Source organism: Cupressus sempervirens, chromosome 8 (assembly GCF_028749045.1).
Source record: "Cupressus sempervirens isolate cs-2001-9-10 chromosome 8, ASM2874904v1, whole genome shotgun sequence".
NCBI lineage: Eukaryota > Viridiplantae > Streptophyta > Pinopsida > Cupressales > Cupressaceae > Cupressus > Cupressus sempervirens.
In genome coordinates, this window is record NC_143125.1 from 16,191,034 (window position 1) to 16,212,646 (window position 21,613).

General features: G+C 36.2%; 1 protein-coding gene across 2 annotated transcripts in view; it reads left to right on the forward strand.

Annotated features, from left to right (window-relative positions):
* The first annotated feature begins 229 nt into the window (after nt 1-229).
* LOC149541362 (uncharacterized) overlaps nt 230-21,613 on the forward strand; it is a 42,353-nt gene continuing 20,969 nt past the window's right edge. Inside the window, exons 1-3 of one of the 2 annotated variants that reach the window (XM_089796627.1) lie at nt 230-612; nt 2,324-2,405; nt 2,592-2,773. In XM_089796627.1, coding sequence (XP_089652753.1) covers nt 2,636-2,773 — 138 coding nt within the window. In that variant the 5' untranslated portion in view covers nt 230-612; nt 2,324-2,405; nt 2,592-2,635. Of the gene's footprint in view, nt 803-2,323; nt 2,406-2,591; nt 2,774-21,613 lie in introns of both variants that reach the window. The other variant, XM_089796626.1, reaches the window with a different exon arrangement.

The window sequence follows — 21,613 nt, forward strand, 5'->3', positions numbered from 1 at the left end:
ATTAGGCATAAATATCAAATTAATTTTTATTTTCATCTCAAAATTTTATAGAATCTAAATTTTGAATATACATAAATTTTCTTAATAACATAATTTGTTTAAAATAAAATAAAACAATAGTTGTAATTTTGTTGGAGAAAAGTTTTTCTCTCAGTTAAAATTTTTGTATGGTAAAATTTAATAAAATATATTTTTTTTGATTTAGATTAGTTATCATACATAATATTCTATATATCTATTTTCTAGAAAGACAGGAACTCGGGTTCAACAAGAGCTCTTGTTTGTGGATAATAGTTTTTTACAATCCATTAGAATGTTTAGCTGTGTTTTCTAGGTTGATTTTGTTAGAATTTTTGCATAACATTTCGGATTACATTTTTCGAATCACACTATGTGATCCATGATCCATCATCACCATGAGAGAGCTCTTGTTATATATTATGATTGGCTAGTTTAGCTGGGGATTTCTTGTAGGCCAAAATCGCTATTGGTAGGCACAGATGTTGAGATTTTAAGTTCATTTATTTCGTTAACAAGAAGGTGCAGTTAATGCAGCTGCAGCACGACCACCGACATTATAACAATAGAAGAAGGGCCATTCTAAACCACCAGGTGGGATTTTCCTCCCATATCTTCTCTCCCAATTTTTAACTTATCCAACTGAAACAAGCAAAATCCATTGACGGTGTTAAAGGAATTGAATGCAAAATTGGTTGAAACGCTCAGAATCTTTAAATCATGTGTCGTTTGCCTACGATTTACAAGCTTTCAGACTATCACAGAAATTAGGGAGAAGATCAGGGTGAGTGATTGGCTTTTGGGCTTGTCATCCGTTGCTGTTTCATTTTGAAATTGTGTATTAACCGATGAATTTTGTTTTTAATCTATTGAGTTCAGGACTTGGCGCAAATCTGGGTTTAAACGTGCATTTACAGCTCGGTGTTTTTGTTATGTGATATTCCATGTGTTGACTTCATTATGTGTTACCAGTGCCCTACCAAACATTTTTATTAGTTTCTCAGGTTTCCGGGCTTCAATAATAGGCAAATATCCCTTTTTTCATGGCTGTTGTGAGACTCTTTTCAACTTTTAAATGGACATAATGAACTTGTTGTCTGTTATTTTTGGATATCTTGGTCATTCAAAGCGGCCCTATTATCTGTCGCATTGTTCCACATCTCCATAATTTCAGCTGTCATCTTGTTAGAACGGAACAACACGAGTCTCAAAAATATCAAAGGCTCAAGACTTCAATATCAAATGGAATACTTGATTGAATACACACCCAATTTCTCATTCAATATGGATCTCCAAAATATCTGCCGCTCAAGAGTTAAAAATCTGCATCTTTTGAAAATTTCTGAAATGGGTTTCTTAACCACAGCATGTCTTGAATCCTGCACAAAAACAGAATTTAGATCCAACTTCTATCTCTGTGTTCTTAAAATATACAGAATGACATTGTCTGTAATTTTGATGACACAATCCTTGATTGAAATGGAACGGAACAACAATATTTTTCATGTGCTTATGCATGAATACCTTGATTTAGTTAATAACAAGGTTCTTTATGTTTGCCAATCTAAATATTATTTTGATACCATGGGTAGTTTTCTAGTTTGATTTTACAAAAATGCCCACAATATGCGTTTAGCATCCTCTCTTACAAATGAGGTATTCTGTCCTCAACCAGTGCAATAAACCTTATGTTACTACGCTGCTATACACTTGAAAACAATTTTGGGTGGATTGAAGCTTATATGGAATTGCGTTGCCAAGATTTGAAAACAAACGAGAATTGTGAATTTGGAACGCGACCCAAAAATCTCAAATCAAGAATTGTGAGTTTGGAACGCGACGCGAATAATTGGATTTAAATTTTCTTAGCAACATATATTATTTGCACCCATAGGATGGAGCTCAAGTAAGAAATACAATTACATTTAAATAAAAAAATATGTGTTCATACTAGCTAGGGAACCCGACAACTAAAATCTTCAAGATTGCTAGGGTTTTAGCGCAACAGCATAGAACTTGTGTGCATCTATGCCAAATTAACATAAAACTGTACAAATTGGTTCTATTTCAATAGATTTTATTTTTAACTGGTATATGCGAAACTCATAAATTTTGTTTCTCCCCCTTTTTCAACACTAGGTCTTGCTAAAATCTCATGAACACAAACCCAAACTAGCACAATTCCATATAAACGGGTTCTATATTATTTTGCAGATAGATGATGCTCGTGTTTAAATTAGTTTTAAAAAAAAAAAAATGTTACATACAAAACTAATAAATTTTATTTCTCTCATGTCTATGTCAGGCTAATATTTTATGAACGCCAGAAATTGTTATCAAGTTTGTTATTGATCCTGAAGCAATAAGGTGAAGCAAAGAAATCAAAGGTATGATACATTTTTTAAAGTGGTATTTATGAACTAGACTGCTTGATTTCACTCCAGTCAGTACTGTTAGGCACACAAAAATATATTAATAAAGACTTGTTTTTAATTTTGTTTCTGTTAAATAAAATAATTTTCGTGAATATTAGACAAGCAAATGTCTTAATCTCCCATGGCTGTTGTTTACAGGCAGTTCATTGTAGAAAAACAAAGCGTCCATATTAGAGTATACGATGGCAGATCCACCGTCTGAAGGTAGAAAGGCTCGAACAAGGATAGTTAAAGCTCCTTCTGCATCAAATGTGCCACCGCCTTCAGATGGACCGACAATATTGGATGCTGAAGCATTCACCCATGGGGGTGTTCCTAAGGTTTTACCTCCCTACTTTCTTTATCTTTTTCTATTAGTGTTGCTGTTTCTACACTAATGGAAATGCAATTTCTGTTTGTTTATAGTAGCATCTATTACAAGCACAAATGCTTTTAATGTCCCCTTCCTAATTTGCACTTAAATCACAATTGTAACAAATTACGATTATGGTTACATCTTATTGAATAAATATTTCCTCAACAATACAATCCTGGATTTGAATCCTGTGATCACGAGACACATGTATTATGCAATATACATATAAAGTTAATATTTAGGGTTAGTCTATTCGCATTATTTTCATAAACACATTTGGGGAAGAGAAATGATAGGTTCGCACAAATCTGTTTCTTCACCAAACTTAATAGTGGATGTCTACCACAGCTCTTTTGCTTGGCGGCTTGCAACTGCTTTCCCCAACTATGTTTCATCTCCCTACAGTCAGTTGCCATCTTGTGGAGTTGGATTGAGGTTGTAAGGGGTTACTTAACTCTGTAAGTGCCCTCGTTGTCCTAGGCCACAATGGTCCTGCTAGGACAACCTATTTACGAGCATACTTGCCATCCATCTCTTACATCTCAGGACCTTGGTTTCGTAAGGTGGATATCAGACGGCATGTATATCTATTCTCTATCAAGAGGCATACATTAATCTCACACAGAAAGAGGCATATATGTATTTATATATAGAATTGACAAACATGATGCCAGTATAACCAAGATGTTGAATGTATGGTTAGATTGCAATTCCTCAACTGCTATTTATTGATGGACTATATGCTCTTGTCTGATCTGATATCATCCACTAATACTTGATGCTGTGCTGGTAGTATGATCTGCCTTGGTGTTGATGAGCGTTTGAGGGTTGCTAATCTGCAGATCCCACACTTACATTTCAGCAGATGCTGTCTGATGCTTGTATCTTTTGAAGATGTGTTTGCTTACTGCTGTTGCTGATACTAAGATCTGAAGATATATTGGATTGATTCCTGATGATCAAAATTGATAGATGAAGATGTTGGTATGATGTACTGTCATGTGTTTTAGACTGCTGATTGTATTTTGTTTATTTGGATGGTTGCTTCTTCAAATGGTTTCGTGTCTTCTTCAATGTGATTTGCAAATTACAGTTGTGATGCATAACAACCGTGGAATTCAATCTGATATAACATGATTTGAAAATTACAGTTGTGATGCATAACAACTGTGGAACTCAATCTGATTTGTTATATCAGATTGATCTACCTACCTTCCTCTTCTACATCCTAGCCCTCTCTATATATATCTTAAGTGCCTCATGAAAGAGGGTGTCTCTTGGAAGTGATCATGTGGATCCCTTATATGGATACATGTTCTCTTGATTTTGGTGTGCTTTAGAATGTTATTTATTATAGACTGCTCCTTACATGATTCCATTGTTATCGTACTCATCAAAAGGTCTTAAACTATCACTTCATGGTATTTGAGCATTTGAACTCTGACAGCTTCCTTCCTATCCTTATATGTTTCCATGGCATTGTCATGTTCAACAATCCCTATGTTGTGTTTTACTAGTGTTGCCAATGTTATTTAGGGCACTCTGTGACTCATGTTTGGTATGATGTACTGTCATGTGTTTTAGACTGCTGATTGTATTTTGTTCTTTTGGATTGTTGCTTCTTCAAATGGTTTTCTGTCTTCTTCAATGTGATTTGCAAATTACAGTTGTGATGCATAACGACTGTGGAACTCAATTTGATTTGTTATATCAGATTGATCTACCTACCTTCCTCTTCTACATCCTAGCCCTCTCTCTATATATCTTAAGTGCCTCATGAAAGAGGGTGTCTCTTGGAAGTGATCACGTGGATCCTTTATATGGATACATGTTCTCTTGTCATTGGTGTGCTTTAGAATGTTATTTATTATAGACTGCTCCTTACATGATTCCATTGTTATTGTACTCATCAAAGGGTCTTAAACTATCACTTAATGGTATTTGAGCATTTGAAGTCTGACAGTTTCCTTCCTATCCTTATATGTTTCCATGGCATTGTCATGTTCAACAATCCCTATGTTGTGTTTTACTAGTGTTGCCAATGTTATTTAGGGCACTCTGCGACTCATGTTTGCAGAATAAGGGCATTTATAATCTGAAACATGCACCCCATTTGAATGCAAGCATATGACCTTTGAATTAGTTAAGAGTACTTATAAAACACACAAGGAGAAACATGCTGGAAACATATCAGTCATGATGTAAAGCATAGTCAAGACATAAGGCACGCATTAGTACATTGCGCACACCATGAAGTAATCATGGTGTAAATATGACATACATGGAACAAATATATAATTCTTAGAAGATGTGAAGCATGTCCATAAATATGCTTGAAGTAAAGCATGCAGTGTACACTTATGGCATGAAGCATCCTTGTAAAATATGCAAGGCATGCAAGCACACATGAAGCATGAAGTGTTAACACAATTATACGTAGGGCATGAACCATACACAAGAATATGCATAAGATATGAATCATACACATGAATTCATATAAGGAAAGAATCACAAATCTTGAATGCATGTAAGGTATAATCATACATATGAATACACATAAGGGATAATCATACACATGAATACATGCAAGGCATTAACACACGTAAAGCATGAATTGTAAACATGCATACACTTAGAGAATGAATCAAATCTAGAAGGCATGAATATACGTAAGGTATGATCCATAAACATGAATACACTTGAAGCATGAATCACAAACCTAAGGCATGAAACATAAACAATAATATATGTGAGGCATAAACCATAAACACAAAGACACTTAAAGCATAAGCTATAAACATAAGGCATGAAACATAAACATGAATACACTTAAAGCATGAATCATATACATAAGGCATGAAACATAAACATGAACACACTTAAAGCATAAAGTGCATATAAGTAATGAATTAGAGAATGCACTCAAGGCATGAATTGTACATAAGAATACATGAGAAACACGTGAAGCATAATGCAATACATTAAATACACATTAAACATGTAAGGGATGAAATAGTACAATAATGCATGTCGAAAATGTAAAGTATGAAGCAATCTATTTAAATACATGTCAGATATGTAAGGCATGAAGTAGTACATATATATACATCAGACATATAAAGCATGAAGGAATACACTCAAAACACATTAAAATATAAGGCATGAAGCAATGCATAAATACACGTCAAACATGTATAGCATGAAGCAATACATTTAAATACTTTTAAGACATGTAAGGCATGGAACAATACATAAATACTCGTCAAACACATACATGAAGCAGTATATAAATACACGTCAAACACATACATGAAGAATGTTCTCACGGAGTAAACATGTGAAAGCCCATTTGTTGTGAGGCACCCAAGGCATTGTAAACATGTGAAAGTCCATTTGTTGTGAAATACTCAAAGGATGTACGAGGAAAAATGCACATAGAGTAAGAATGCTTATGGAGTAGTTAAGGGTACAAAACTATGCAATGTTGACCTACTTTATTTTATTTTTGATCTACTTGGGTTGAATAGTTAACCCTAATTAGATGGAGATTAAAGTAGGTTTGTCCCACAGGTTGGCAAGATTATGCTCTGATACCAATTGTAATGTCTCCTTCCTAATTTGCCCTAGAATTTACCCTGATATCACAATTGCAACAACTTAGAGTTAGGGGTACATCTCATAGGATAAATCTTTCCTCAATAATACGATCTTGAATTTGGATCCTACAATTATAACATGAAAGACATATGCAATATACATATATAGGTAATCATAGGGTTAGCAAAGCCACATTATATACATAAACACATTGTGGGAAGAGACATGAGGGGTTTGCTTGAACCCGTTTCTACATCAAGCCTAAGAGTGGATGTCTACCACAACCCTCATGTTTGACAGCTTGTACCTGCTTCACCAACCATGTCTCACATCTGAACCAATAGTTGCCATCTTGTGGAGTCGAGCAGAGGTTGTAAGTATTAGAAATAGGAAATATTAAGAGTGGGGGGTGGGGGGGTGAATCAATATTTCACAAACTTTTGCCCAAAACTGGATATCATTAACAACTTTATAACTAGCATATGAAAGTAAACTAACTATGTGGAACAATCAACATAACCATGTAATAAAGTAACTCATAACACCATATTTTGTTAACTAGGGAAACCCTGGCCAAACCTCGGAGGGGATGGTACCCACAAAATAATCCACTAATCAAAAGTATCTAGTTAAAGATATTGACCTTGTTAGGAGTCTTTTACATTCGTATAATGTCTCGGACCTTGTTAGAAGCCTCAACCCTATTAGGAGTTGTTAAATACAATTACTAAATGTATGCAAGATGAGCCCATTGCCTAAACATGCAATGTACAATAAAGTTCTTCAATACAAAAGATAGATACAAAAACCTTTGCACTGCTGCTGATATCTTCAATATTTGATATTGCCTTTGTTGCTTTTGACAAAACTTTATCACAATTCACATTCCTCTGATCATACATCAGAATTCGCATCATACACAATTTCATTCGATCACACAATTCTTCTCATAACTTAGCATTTTGTAATCTTTCCTTTATACCTTGCTATTAAACAAATATTTGCGTAGTCAGCCTTCATACCTTTATACATTATCAATATACAAAATCTAATATTTTACGGTGACGCGTCCCCTATGCTTTTTGGCTCGTACCCGTCCTGGGGATGAAACGTGGGGATGGATTTTTGCCGTCCCCAACGTTGTCCCCTTTTTGCCAAATTCGGAAACGTCCCCGAAATGGCAAAAAAAATTGGGGAGGAAACTTGGGGACAGTTAGCAGTAGCCGTACTCGAAACTTCTAGCTGTCCCCCTTTTTCCAGCTAGTTGGATAAAGGCAAAACAATAAATTTTACTTTTTGTGCGGGTCCGTAGTTGTCTTAAAGACATAATAAAAATGTGAAAACCATATTTGTCCATTAAAACACTAAAACACTAACTCTTCTACCATTATTAAGATATGATGTACTTGCTAAGAGGGAAAATAACATAGAGCAACAGCAGTGAGGAAAGATTGCACTTAGTATTTCTATTTACTACTTACTATTTTAGTTGCACTTTTCTCTATTCGATTATGATTTCATCCATAATACTTGGAGACTTTAGGCATTTTGATTTTACTACGTATGTATGTGATATGTTATAATGGAGGTACTTAATATTTGTCATTTGATAATTTTTCATGTATTGATTTTCTAAAATGTCTATGGTGAATGGTTTATCAATGTTATGAAATGCATATTTGAATTTTGTCTCTCTATATAAAAAAATCCCCTATGTTTTTAATTGCCGTCCCTTAAGGTCCCGTCCCCTAAATTTTGGCTTTGACCCGTCCCCGTACCGGAAACACTTCCCCGTCCCCTAAAATGTCCCCATCCCAGAAACTCCGTGGAGCATAGACAAATTCAACTTTTGCCCACTTAGAGTTAACATCTAGGATGTCGTCCCTAATTAGTTAAGTAATTATTTTGTAAATAAAATAATTCCTTAACCCAAAATAGTTATTTCCTTATCATGCTCTGTTCTGTCTGTACAATACTGTAACCGGTATAATCAATATACTCTGTCCATACTAACTGTACTCCTCTGTGAATTTGCACACGTCATCATCATAGTCTTTGGTAGCCATACCTAACTCTGCACATGTCCATAATATGCCTATGACGCTCGCCAATCAAAACTCTATCTGTTTTGCCAAATAAACTGCATAACACTTGGACAATTTTCTAAATCTAACTGTCTTAGCTTCATCTTCATGCTCTGCTCACTTCACATGACTGATATGCTACCATAAATGACAACATCATAAGGTCTGACCTAACCAACTTGTCAACAGTAAGGGGTTACTTGATAGCTGAAAGGACCCCAACCAACCTTTTCCATACAACACTCGTGACATTGAAATTACGAAAAATAAGCACAAAAAGAGAGAAGAAATTCTTCTTACAATCCTAATCATTGTTCTTTCTAATGGAATGTGTAGCAGTAATATGTCAGGAAGCCAGCATCAAACCACTATTGCTGCAGACCAGATTTTGGGATTATTGCAAATGCAATCTAGCTCTAATGGAGCCTTCTCTCTTGTGCCACTATTAGCCCCAGAAGAAAATGATAGAAAGGGGAAATCAATCTTGATAAGAAACCTAGAATCTAAATACTTTTCTTTAAACCCAGAAACCTAGTATCTGACTATTGTTCTTTAAACCCTTAGTGAAATTTTGATCACTTTGGTTAAAACATTTTACAACTTACTTTTATTTTTATTTTTATTTATTGGTGAAATAATGGTTGCAATGCATTCCTCACCATTACATCAATTGTACTAGCCAAAATTAAATAGAATAGCTGCAATCCCATATTCAACAGAGCTGATCCATTCAGGACAAATTCAACCATGATGAATCAAAGTAAAACAAGATTCTATCTTTTGATCATACATTTCCAAAATTGGTTGAATGTCTGTAAGCCGCCATTCTGTATTTCCCAAAATGGATAGTGCATATAACTGCTGACCAAACAACTGTTACTGTTATCTAGTTAAAACTAATATTAAATCACCAGGTTCTGCCATATGTTTTAAAAAATATGGAAAAACAAAGCCAAAGAGCATTTTCCACCATCTACAATTCAGCACTGCCAAAATATGAGAGAAACCCACTAGTCGACATTTCAATTCTCACCACACACCCGTACGAGAATGTACTTTAATCACATATAGATCATCATTTTCACTTGACTTCAATCACTCTATTTGAATGATCACCAAGGGTTTTAGGCTTGCAATTTATTGTGTAGCCCTAAGTTACCGATTCGGATGTGGATTCCGGAAGCGGATACAGGATGCGAGGATTTTTTTTTTGGATGCAGATACGGGAGAAAACGTATATATATACACACACACACATATAATATATATCAATTATAATATTAACATATGCAAAGAAATGCAAGAAATATACAAAAACAAATCATTTGATAAATCATAATATGACTATGAATCTATGATACTTAACAGTTAACCGGAACCCTTTATGAAAATTCAAGATATTTCAAAATTCATATGATATTCATATATCAATATCAATATGTGCCTGTCCAACATTAGCGTTTAGTCTTGACTCTTAAACAATAAGTTCAAATAGGTCATGTTCAAGATTCCAACAAAATAAAATTTAAAAACATGGTAAATGATTGAAGTTTGAAGATTCAATCAATCAGAGTTTGACTCTGAATCATCGGGATTCGCAAGAAAATCCGCATTCTCATTGTTATCTCCAACTGCTGAAAGATCATTTGAACCAAGCATGGTTCCACTTATGCTAGATGCACCACGTGCCACACTATCATCATCACCGTGTCCAACTATAACAAGATCATGAAGTGTTGCATCCAAATCTGCACATTCAGGGGCTACATCCCAAAGCTTTGTTGCCCCTTCCTTGTAATGATCATTCTTACGTGACAAAAGACGCAAGTTGGTGTGGACAAAGACCAAGTCCTCAGCTTTCTTGGAGCCTAACCAGTTGCGCTTCACCGAATGGATAAAGGAGTATGTACTCTAATTCCTTTCAGCAGCAAAAGAACTAGCAACCTATATAGTTGTCACAAAACATACAAATGAAAAGCAAATTAATTTTATAGAATGTGTGAAACACTAAATTCTAGAATGCAAGTGTAAATATAAAATTTTAAAACTAATTTACAAAACAAAATAAAAAACTTACTTGTGATAGGACTTTGATTGCAAGAGGTTGAAGATGCTTGAAAGGTTGACCATACATGTACCACCATGTGATAGCTCCCATTCTATTTTGGTCCTTTAATGCAAATGGAGAATGCTTTAACCCCGAAGCAAACAACCTAAATTCTTCCCTCACTTTTTCATGCATTTCTTCCAGTGGGAAGAGTCTTGTAAGGTTTTTGTGGCACCCCTCAGCAACCTCCTCATCCGCAAATGGTGCAACTCTACCCGGCATACCATCTCCTCACTATAGTACCTAAGAGATAAGGCATATGCAATGAGGTGCAATGGAGTAGTCATCTTATTCCAGCGATGGTGGATAATTGCTTGCACTTGTTTGCATAAGGCTTTCACATTGTGTGGGGTCACTCTCATTATGCTTGTATAAATGTTTTACCTTCTCAACCATGGTGTCAATGCCATCATACACATCCCCCAAGCAAGGTGTATCTGTATTAGCAAAATGGAGCATAGTCATGATGGGCTCGGTGAAATCCAATACATATGCCACACGAGCCCACCAACTCTCATTCAAGATCAAATCCTTGATCCTTGGTACTCTTTTTGAATTTGAGATCTTCCATACACCCCATTGATTACCGATGACCATTTGACTTAATGCATCTTTTACCTTGAGGAGTCGTCTCATAATAATTGTATGAGATGCAAAACGGGTCTCAGCAACCTAAGCAAGTTAACAATATGTCAATTGACAATATAATTATAAATTTTAATTTTTAACTAAATTACACAACCATGAAACTTAGTAATTTAAAAAAATTAATTTACCTTAAGCAACTCCAATTTGGAGTATGTTCTAAAAATGGATTGTGACATGTGGTGGTTGGTCACAAACATCTGTATGTCCTCCCCCTCTTCATATATTTTCTTCACCCAATCTACTTCAGTGCCAATCCTCTGCATGATCAAGTTAAGCGAGTGAACAATGTATGGAGTCCAAAAAATATGGTCATACTGACTCTCAACTAAAGCACCCACACCCCTACAATTTTTGGCATTGTCAGTGACCACCTGTACCACATTCTCACTACCCACCATCTCAATGGCCTCAATGAGAATTCTAGAAATGAATTCCGAATCCTTCACTTGCCCCTCACAATGAATAGCCTTCAAAAACATTGCCCCTTTGGGGGAAATTGCAATCACATTAATCAGTGGCTGGTTTCTTGTATCCTTCCAACCATCTGACACAATAGTTAGACTCGAAGTTTTTAAAGATTTTTTTATTGGTTGAAGGTCTTTCTCTATATGTGCCTTCTCTTGTTGCAATAAAGTTGTACGCACCTTTTCATAGCCCGGGCTTGTGTAGTCAGCTAGCGATTCTTTGATTGCTGCCACCATTTCCTTCCAATATGGTGATCTCACCAAGTTGAAAGAAAGCCCATTCGCATAGAGACAATGTGCAATAGCTTCAGCAGCGCGGTCTCTTGCCTCCATTTTAAATGCGGTGTGCAATGGGCCTCTTTTGCGGGTTGAAATTCCCACTTCTTCCTCATCCTCTCTTGGCACAGGTACTTGCAAGAATGGGTGTTGGGAGGATGCAATTGGTTCAGTGGGTGTTTGTGGCTTGCTCTTTGAGGAAGGACCTTGATAGTAGCTTTTTTTTGATCTATTGATCAATGCATCAGCAGCTTCTTGTTCTCTTACAAATGAAAGTATTTCTGCGCTAGTCATCCTAGTACCATTTTTGCCTTTGTACATTCCAAATCCTTTGCCAGCAGGGCCCATAAAATGAAGCTTCACTCGGGAATATGAGCTATTGAAAGGTTTTCCTCTGTTACTTTGACAATAATTGCACTTCCAATAATATGAGCCATAGTTTTAAAACTTGGTATCGGCAATATCTCGGCGGGCCCAAATTTTTTGAAAAACTGGGAATCGGCAAAAACTCGACTAAAAATTCGGCAATAAATCGACACTTTTATCGAACATTTGAAATTATAAAATTTCTTAAAATATGCTTAAAAACGCATACATACACCAAATTTGTAGAATATATAATAATTTGAAAATTGAGATACCCACCATATATCATTCAAAGTTTAAGTTAAATAGTAATTTATACTTATAGCAAGAGGAACTTAGTAGATTAATCATTAACAATTTAACATACTACTAGAATCGTATACTAGAAAACAAGTAGAACCTCTGAATATAAATAAGTTCAATACATAAAGTCAAACTCTACAAAACTACTACTTCTGAATACATATTAAGTTCAAGTCTCGGTATCAATGAAAATTGAAAGTAACAATCATAAATTGCGTCTACGAGTAAAACTCAAAAGAGATCCTTGCTGCTGGGTGGGTGGTGTTGAAGTAGTTGCTGTAGCAACATCCTCAACAGGTGCCCTAATAGGTCCCTCACGCTCGATAGAAGCCTCTGATGGATGACCAAGCTCATGTTCCTCCTCACGTGCTGCCACATCTGCATCCCACTCATCTACTTCTCTCTCAAACTCAGCTAGCTGCTCATCTGTCAGTAAAGGTTCACCAACATCCGCATCCTCACCATCAAGAGGAGCAATCCAATCGGCTGAGTATGGATCAATATCATCCAAGTCTAGTGCTTCATATGAAGCTTGCCCTTTCACCTTCTTCTCATGCAAGAGAAGGTTGTACTTCACATAAACCAAATCATTCAGGCACTTTTGAGTCAACCTATTACGTTTCTTTGTGTGAATGTTTTGAAAAGTACTCCAATTTCTCTTGCAGCCAGAAGCACTACAAGGCTGCGATAAAATTCGGATGGCAAGCTTTCGAAGATTAGGCGTTGTGGCACCATAATCTTCCCACCACAGATCTGCAAGGATTAAAAAAAACCATTTATGATGTGGTAAAACTTCTAATAAACTTCACGAGGGAAATGAACGGTATGATAAAACAAAACACGTTCTTTTTTACCTGGCTGCAAGGTGTATCTCCTACGTTTGCAATCAGGAGAAGAAAACAATGGCCCCTCTTCCCTCTTGCAGCTTTGCAACTCATCAAGTATGAGGTCTCGGAGGTCGGTATCAGCAACCAATCTTCAAATGCATGTGTCCAAGCCAATTTGAACCTCTGCATCTGCTTTAAAAGTGTTGGAAAAATAGTACTTGGGGTTCAAGAAGTACGTAGCTGCATGAATGTGTTGGTGGAGTTGTTGGTTCCACCGATGATCAATGATGTTCCATATGGGTCTATATTTGGTCTCATTTGACCTATAAAAGTGTTGAATGGCCTCTTTTGCACTATCCATGGCCTCATATATAAACCCCATTGGGTTTTTATCCCCATTCACAATTTGTAGAACCTTCACCAACGGTTCTGATACCTAGACATAATAAATCATACAAAAATCAGGGAAGGACAATATTTCAAAATTGAATATTAATTCATCAATGAATGCTTGAAAACTTACTTTGAGGGTCTCTTTCATCAGCTTTTGAAAGCTACCATCAAACACAATCCTCGCAATCTTCTCTGCTTCAGGCTTCCTGGCATAAGGACTCTCTAACCATTTCTTAGAGAGAAACATGTGCCTGAGGTCTAGCAATGTCTCTGATATGCTTTGCAAGTTTAGAAAATTAGTAGTAAAGCATGTGACCCTTGCCCGTACAAGATCCTTACCACTAGTGTGCTCTCTTATAAGACTCAAGACCCATGTATGATTGTAGATGTACTTAGCAATATTCCCTCCATCTTCAACCACCGTCTCCACCCAGCTCAGTTTCCTTAGATCCTCAAGAAGCAAGTCAAGACAATGGGCAGCACAAGGGCTCGAAAATAATGTGGGATGTCTCTCCATGAGAAGTTTACCGGCAGCCACATATGCAGCTGCATTATCAGTCACAATTTGGATGACATTAGCGACTCCCACATCTATTACCACCTCATCCAGCATGTTACACAAATTTTCTGCATTTTTTACTTTATCGGAGGCATCAACTAATTTTAGAAATACCAACTGCCCCCCTGAAGCAACTAGAAAGTTGATGAGTGTCCTGTTCCTACCATCTGTCCACCCATCAGATATAATAGTGCAACCTTTCTGTTCTCAAACTTTTCTTTGCTCTTCTACAAGCTGATGAATATTTCTTACTTCATCCTATAACAATGGCCCACTCACCTCACAGGGAGTTGGGGGCTTGAACCCCTTACCAGACAAAGAAATGGAAGTTACCACTTGATCCCAATACAGACTGCATAAAGAATTGAAGTGAATATCATTGTGGATCCAAAATCTTGTAATTGCCACCTTTGTCTTCTCATGCATCTCTTTGTTCCACGCAGTGCCTAGCAAATTGGGTTGAGCACCAGGAGTGTTACGTGGAACCCAAAAGTTTGCTAGAGACCCACTTGTACTTCCTGATCCTCGTATTCGAGGCCCAATAGAAGAACCCTCTCCACTTGTTTCTGATCTTGTAGAACTAAAAGTCCCCATTGGGGCTGCCATGTCCTCTTTGTTCTGCCTTACTTTGTGAATATTTTTGTAGGCTTGTCAAAGCCTCTCTTGTAGCCTCTTCTGGACATTCTTCACACGTTGTAATATCCTTGCATGTAATCTTTGCAAGATGGTATTTCAATCGGCTTATCCCTGAAGTCATTTTCTTATGGCAATGGATACATTCGACATGTCCACTGATTACCCCCTGGATCCCATGTTTCCATAAAGGATCCTTAGTGCTACCACCACCAGTCATCTTGTAGACTTAGAGAACCTAATAAAAAATAAACGATGTATAGTTAGAAAGCATACATTATCTATTAAATATTCAAAAACTAAATTATAAATCTATTAAACAATACACTTAACGTTAATACTGCTATTATGTTATATACAAAATTATAAATTTCAATGAAACATTAAATTTAATTACAATAATTCTATTTTATTTAACAATTATAATTTTGAATTCATATATAACGGTAAGTCAATAACAAGTCTAATTTTTAAAAGATTTATAATTTAGTATTTTAAAATTTAAATATATTATAGTTTATTTATAAATTATAAATACTATTAATAGTAAATAATAAATATTATTAGTTTGTTAAATACTATAAATTCACTATCCATAATTAAATTTTTTGTCAAAACCAAAATATTAAAATTATAAATCATTTAATATATTTTAATTTGTAGTATTACTATTTAGATTTAAAATATAAGTAAGTTTTAATGATTTTTTACTAAATTACAAATAAATTAAAATATACTCCAATATTTACAAAAGGAAAAGTTATCCATACCTTGCCTGTGATGAATGCGAGACCCAGTCCTGAATAGTGAAGAAGGCGTAGTCAAATTGAACACTAGTCGATTTTGAACGCGGATTTGAAGACGCCGTCCGCAGAAAATCTGACTCCTCGCAAGTTTGTTTTCTCCTCGCAAATTCGATTCCTCAACAAGATCCGTGGCAGCAAGAAATCGCAACACAGTGAACACACGAAATCACAGGAAGATACAAACGAAAACACAACACGAAATCGCAGCAGGAAGACAAACGAAAACGCAAAAAATACGACTTTATCGGTGAGTGAAAACCTAATTTTTTTTTGGCGTTTTGCATTGACCTGGTCCACAATTTTAACTCGCGCTTTCAGCGGTATTTTGCGATTTTTACTAGATTTTAATGCCACATTTTTTTAATAATACCGGTGGCGATTGAATGGGCGTTTTAATCCTTTTCTTGGGCATCTCGCAAGATATCGCAGTTTTTCCCATTTAACACAGGTATTTTGAATTATGGTACGAGCCACCTCCTGAAACTTGTGATATCCGTGTTGTATGTCTCCACAAAGGAGAACCTAGATCAATTTTGAAATTATCAGTCCCTTCCCCTCCTTGGCCCCTTAGTGAACTTTGACTAGCACTACCACCGGTATCCATTCTTGCCTAGTTTTTTGCAACCTATTTTATAAGAAAATAAATAAATTTTAATTAGTTCCGAACAACTATGAACATCAATATTTATGCATACAAGTGGAAAGAAGTGAGGAAAACTACTAAAATAGATACCCAAAGTTGCTTCTACATATCTTTCAAAAAAAACAAATTGAAAAAAAACCTTAAAAAAAATCTTCAAGAACTTGAAAAAAATCATCAAAAACTCAAAAAAATTCATCTAAATACTCAAGAAAAGGATTGATCACTTACCTTGAATGGTTTAAATTTCTTTGAGAAAGCTATCTCTTCGTCTTCGATCGATCCTCTTCGAAAATGTTGAACTTAGCTTCACAATGAAGGAGTGGCTGTAGGTGCAAACAAAGTTCTAAAATGACTCTTCTGAATGCTTCTATATTGACTTTTAGGGTTGTTTTAGGGTTTCATAGTGAAAAAGCACTTTAAAAATGCTTTCCATCACATGTCTTAATGCAAGTTTAAGTGAAAAAAACACTTTAAAAATGCTTTCCATCACATGTCTTAATGCAAGTTTAAGTGAAAAAATATTATTTTGGGCTTAGCCGGTGTTGCGCCCGCGGATGCTCAGCTTCCCTGCGCATCCGGCTGCCTATGGCTGGCTTCCGGCCAGCACCCGCAGCGCATCTGGGCGCATCCAGCATCTGTCCACCTCGGATGCGGAAGCCACCCCTGATGCCCACGAATCGGTATCTTAGGTGTAGCATTGGCTATCTTTGCCACATGGGATGGCCCTGCTTCTGTCCCTGTGCTTGAGCTTCCTATAATGCACTGTCTCATTCTAGATGTTCCGTGGAATAAAAAAATTTACTATCCAGAGATTCCAAACTGACTAGTAAGCTTTCTTTTTCCTGAACAGCATTGGCCGAAAGTCATTTTCAATGGGGGCCATTGGTTTTTTTGTCAATGTATTATGCCACACTTGCTCCCATGTTTATCATTCCTAATTTACCAATCTAGAAGGTCTTCCTCTTTCTGTCACCCCACTATAGGGAATACCTGAGAGGCCATTCCACCATCATACACTCAGCTTGAACATTCTCACACCAAATGCTGTTGGCAACCAAAGCAAAATCCAAGAGGCAATGCATATTTTCCACTTTTATCACCTTACAGTGCATTGCTTGCCTAACTCGATCTTGTTTGCTGGAGATGACAATGGTGATGGTTGCCTGGACAGATGTACCTTCCATACATGCTTTAATGGGAAATGCATGGTTCTTTAAACATTAAATGACTTCTTTTTTATCATGTTACAGGATAACGTCCTTCAGATTGGTGATAGGAAATTGCTATTAGTCTATTTGATTAATTTGAATTTTGTGTAATAACTTGGCATTTTTCTTAGATGAACATTATGAATGCCTTCTCAAGAAGCAGTCCTTGTCAAATGTGGATTGAAGGAGGGTTGAATGTCCTTCACAGTCATTTGCCTTATTATCAAAAGAGGCCACAGATGGGAAGTAATCCATCCCTTCCTTGGCCAGGAAGTCAGCTGGGTGAGCGCTTTTGCCTAGGATGTTTTCTAATATCCAATGAAGAGTTCTATCCTTTATTGCCTTGATGATAATCATTGAGTTCTTCTACACTACACTATGAGTAGTTCCTTTTCTTTTTGACATTTGTAATCCTTTTATAGAGTGGAGTCTCCCAAGAGGTGAGATATCTGAAAATAATTAATTGACTAGCCGAGCAGAAAGACCAGCAATAAGAAAACATAGAGGGGACCAGGCCAACTGAAACAGAAAGACCGATTAATGGTTGCCCAGAAGCTTGAGGTCTTTGATGGCTTGCCACTCCTTGTGTAAGATCTCCAACTTGTCCTCAAAAGACAGATTGTTGGAAACACTGTTATCTGTAGCCTCTGGGGCAAGTGTTATTGGGCTGGGTGTTTTCTTTGACGTTTTCTTTCTTGCTGGAGCTATATGGGGAAATGGCAGCAGCTTCTTCCCTTTTTCACCTTGCATTCCTTTTCTCCAACTTCTTATTAGCATTGTTAGTGAAGCTGGAGAGTTGGTTGTTTATTTTAGTTTTTATTTCCTACAGTACAGAAACTGAAACATCATGAGATCGTGATTTAAGTCTAGATGTTTTCAGATCCTCAGCTAGCTTAACAGGATTCTTAATTCTAATATAGGTTTTATGGGTATAGTCTAGGAGTTCGTCCAAATGGGTCCCCAGACCAGCCACAGTCAAACTGGTCTGTGGTACTGGTCTGGTTCACTTGTGGTCTGGACAGGGTCTGTTCCACACTGGTCTGGTTCGAACCAAACCACAGGCCGGTCGAACTCGGGTGGACTAGACACAAAATATGCGGGCCCTGATTGATGCAAACGTGAATTTCGGTCTGCGGACGTTCAAGTGGCCAACACAATGTTTTTGCAAATTTAATAAAGATTTCTCCTTTACTCCACTTTTAAAGATTTTTCTCTTGGTAGCATGTTTCCATACTTAAGTAATTTTTCAGCTCAGGGCTCGGAGGATTTATACAATTATAACATTTAAGTATAAGTTATACTTAAAGCTATATTTGTATAAATAGGTTTTATCTTAATAGGAGTTAAAATGCAGATTCTAAATTCTAGGGGTTCTCAAGAAATTTCAGACTTGCCAAATTTCAGGATTCAGCCTGCCTTCAATAGTGTTATTTCCCACAACCTGTCCTGGCTTTTTGAGGTTGAAATGAAGCTGGAAAAAATATTTTCTAATGATTGTAACTCATTCTCTCACAAATCACTTGGTTTCAGTTCCTTAATTCCTGCTAAACTTAGCTCAACTCTTGCTCACACCCTAGATAGACATTACTTTCCAGCAGGCCAAAATTGCTCAAACTCAAGACTTGCTACCACCTAAGACCACCTAAGATTACCTCAAACTTGTTTCCAAGAGAAAAGATGAAGAAGAAGAATATCGATCAACTTAAATTCCAAGTTTTATATATTGCCTTTGGCTAAATTATACGTTTATACTGATTTTAAATTCTAATGATACACGCTTGTGGGTTGGACAGGGTCTGGTCCACACAGGTTTGGTTCGAACCAGACCACGGGCTGGTCAACTTCGGGTGGACTAGACACAAAATACGCGGGCCCTGATCGATGCAAACACGAATTTCAGCCTACAGACGTTCAAGTGGCCAACACAATGTTTTTTCAAATTTAATAAAGATTTCTCCTTCACTCCACTTTTAAAGATTTTTCTCTTGGTAGCATGTTTTCATGCTTAGTCATTTTTCAGCTTAGGGCTAGGAGGATTAATACAATTATAACATTTAAGTATAAGTTATACTATAAGTTAGATTTGTATAAATAGATTTCAGTTAAATAGGAGTTAAAATGCAGATTCTAGATTCTAGGGGTTTTCAAGAAATTCTAGACTTGCCAAATTTCAGGATTCAGCATCCCTTCAATAGTGTTGTCTCCCACAACCTATCCCGGCTTTTTGAGGTTGAAATGAAGTTGGGAAAGATATTTTCTAATGATTGTAACTCATTTTCTCACAAATCACTTGGTTTCAATTCTATATTCCTACCAAACTTAGCTCAACTCTTGCTCACATCCCAGATAGACATTACTTTCCAGCAGTTCAAAAATGCTCAAACTCAAGACTTGAAAATTGCTACCACCTAAGACTACTTAAGACTACCTCAAACATGTTTCCAAGAGAAAAATCTCTAAAAGGGAAGTGAAGAAGATGAAGAAGAATATCAATCAATTTTTAATCCAAGTTTTATATATTGCCTTAGGCTAAATTACACTTTTATACTGATTTTAAATTTTAATGATGTATTCAGAATTTCAGAGTCAAGAAAAGGTGCTTTTCTATGTCGTAACCATCTGATGATAGAATTGATGGTTTATAATCAATTCTTCATTAATTTGTTATTTACATTGTGGATATACCCTGATGCATAGCATACTCCTTTTGTTGAACTTTGACATGTGTGAGAGTTATGTTAACTGGGTTCCAGTTTATGATCAAAAATACATTTTTTGTTCAAAACGAGCAGGGTATGTTACCTACAAAAAATTATTGTCTTATGAGCCATGAAAGCAAAGCTTGAGATTAGATATAAATTATAATATCTTTGCTCTGGATAAAGGTTGATGGAATTGGTTAGAAGCTAGAATTGCAAAATCAAATCAAGCATTATTGTTTTGTTTCTATCCACAAAGGTTTGATATAATTATATTGATAAGTGTTGCTTGTCAAGTAATCTTAAATTCTTGAAAGTTTTGACTAATATGTTACAAGTGTGGTTGCCGTTGCACGAAAAGATCAACCTGTCAATGCTCGATACAACCACTAGGCTTATAAAATCCATAGGGAGTGGTTGGTCCCTTGTCACAAATCTTGAGGGGACTACTAACCATTTTGCCAACAATCTTCTCCTTAGTGTTGCTCGAGGGGATTTGAATATGTGACCAAGCTTTGATACCACTTGTTACAAGTGTGGTTGATGTTGCACCAAAAGATTGACTTGTCAATGCCCAATACAACTACTAGACTCATAGAATCCACAAGAGGCGGTTAGTCCCTTGTCACAAGTCATAGGGGAGCGCTGATCATTTTGCCAACATAATATTCCATTCTTCATTCTTATATTTGAATTCCTTACAATGCAAAGGCTGTAATTGCATCATGGCTAATGTGTGTAAGATTTTGTTAAAGAAGGTGTTGTCTTGAAGATGAAGGCATGTGTACTTTGTGATGACAAGCATATGTTCCGAGGACGATAGGGTTCTACCTCTCAAAACCATTGATATGTAGAATGCAAACATCCTAGCAATCTCAAAACCATTTAAGTTAATGGAAGAAAACAATTCCTTCGTGGAATGCTTTCATAAGGGGGATCTCTAAGTGACTGGTTCAAGTTCGGTTCCAAGTTCAAAGTTCGAGAACCGGTTCGCAAGTTCATCAAAATTTTGGAAAAGGGTTTGGGTTTTTTAGTATAAAAACATGTAAAAATTATATATGAGTTAAAATTAGAATGTAGCATAGTAGCAAAAACACATTTAAACAACAAAAACACCATAACTTGTAATCATAGTGATCGTGCCATCATATAGTTCAACATCAAAGATTCAAAACATTAAAAGTAAATCATA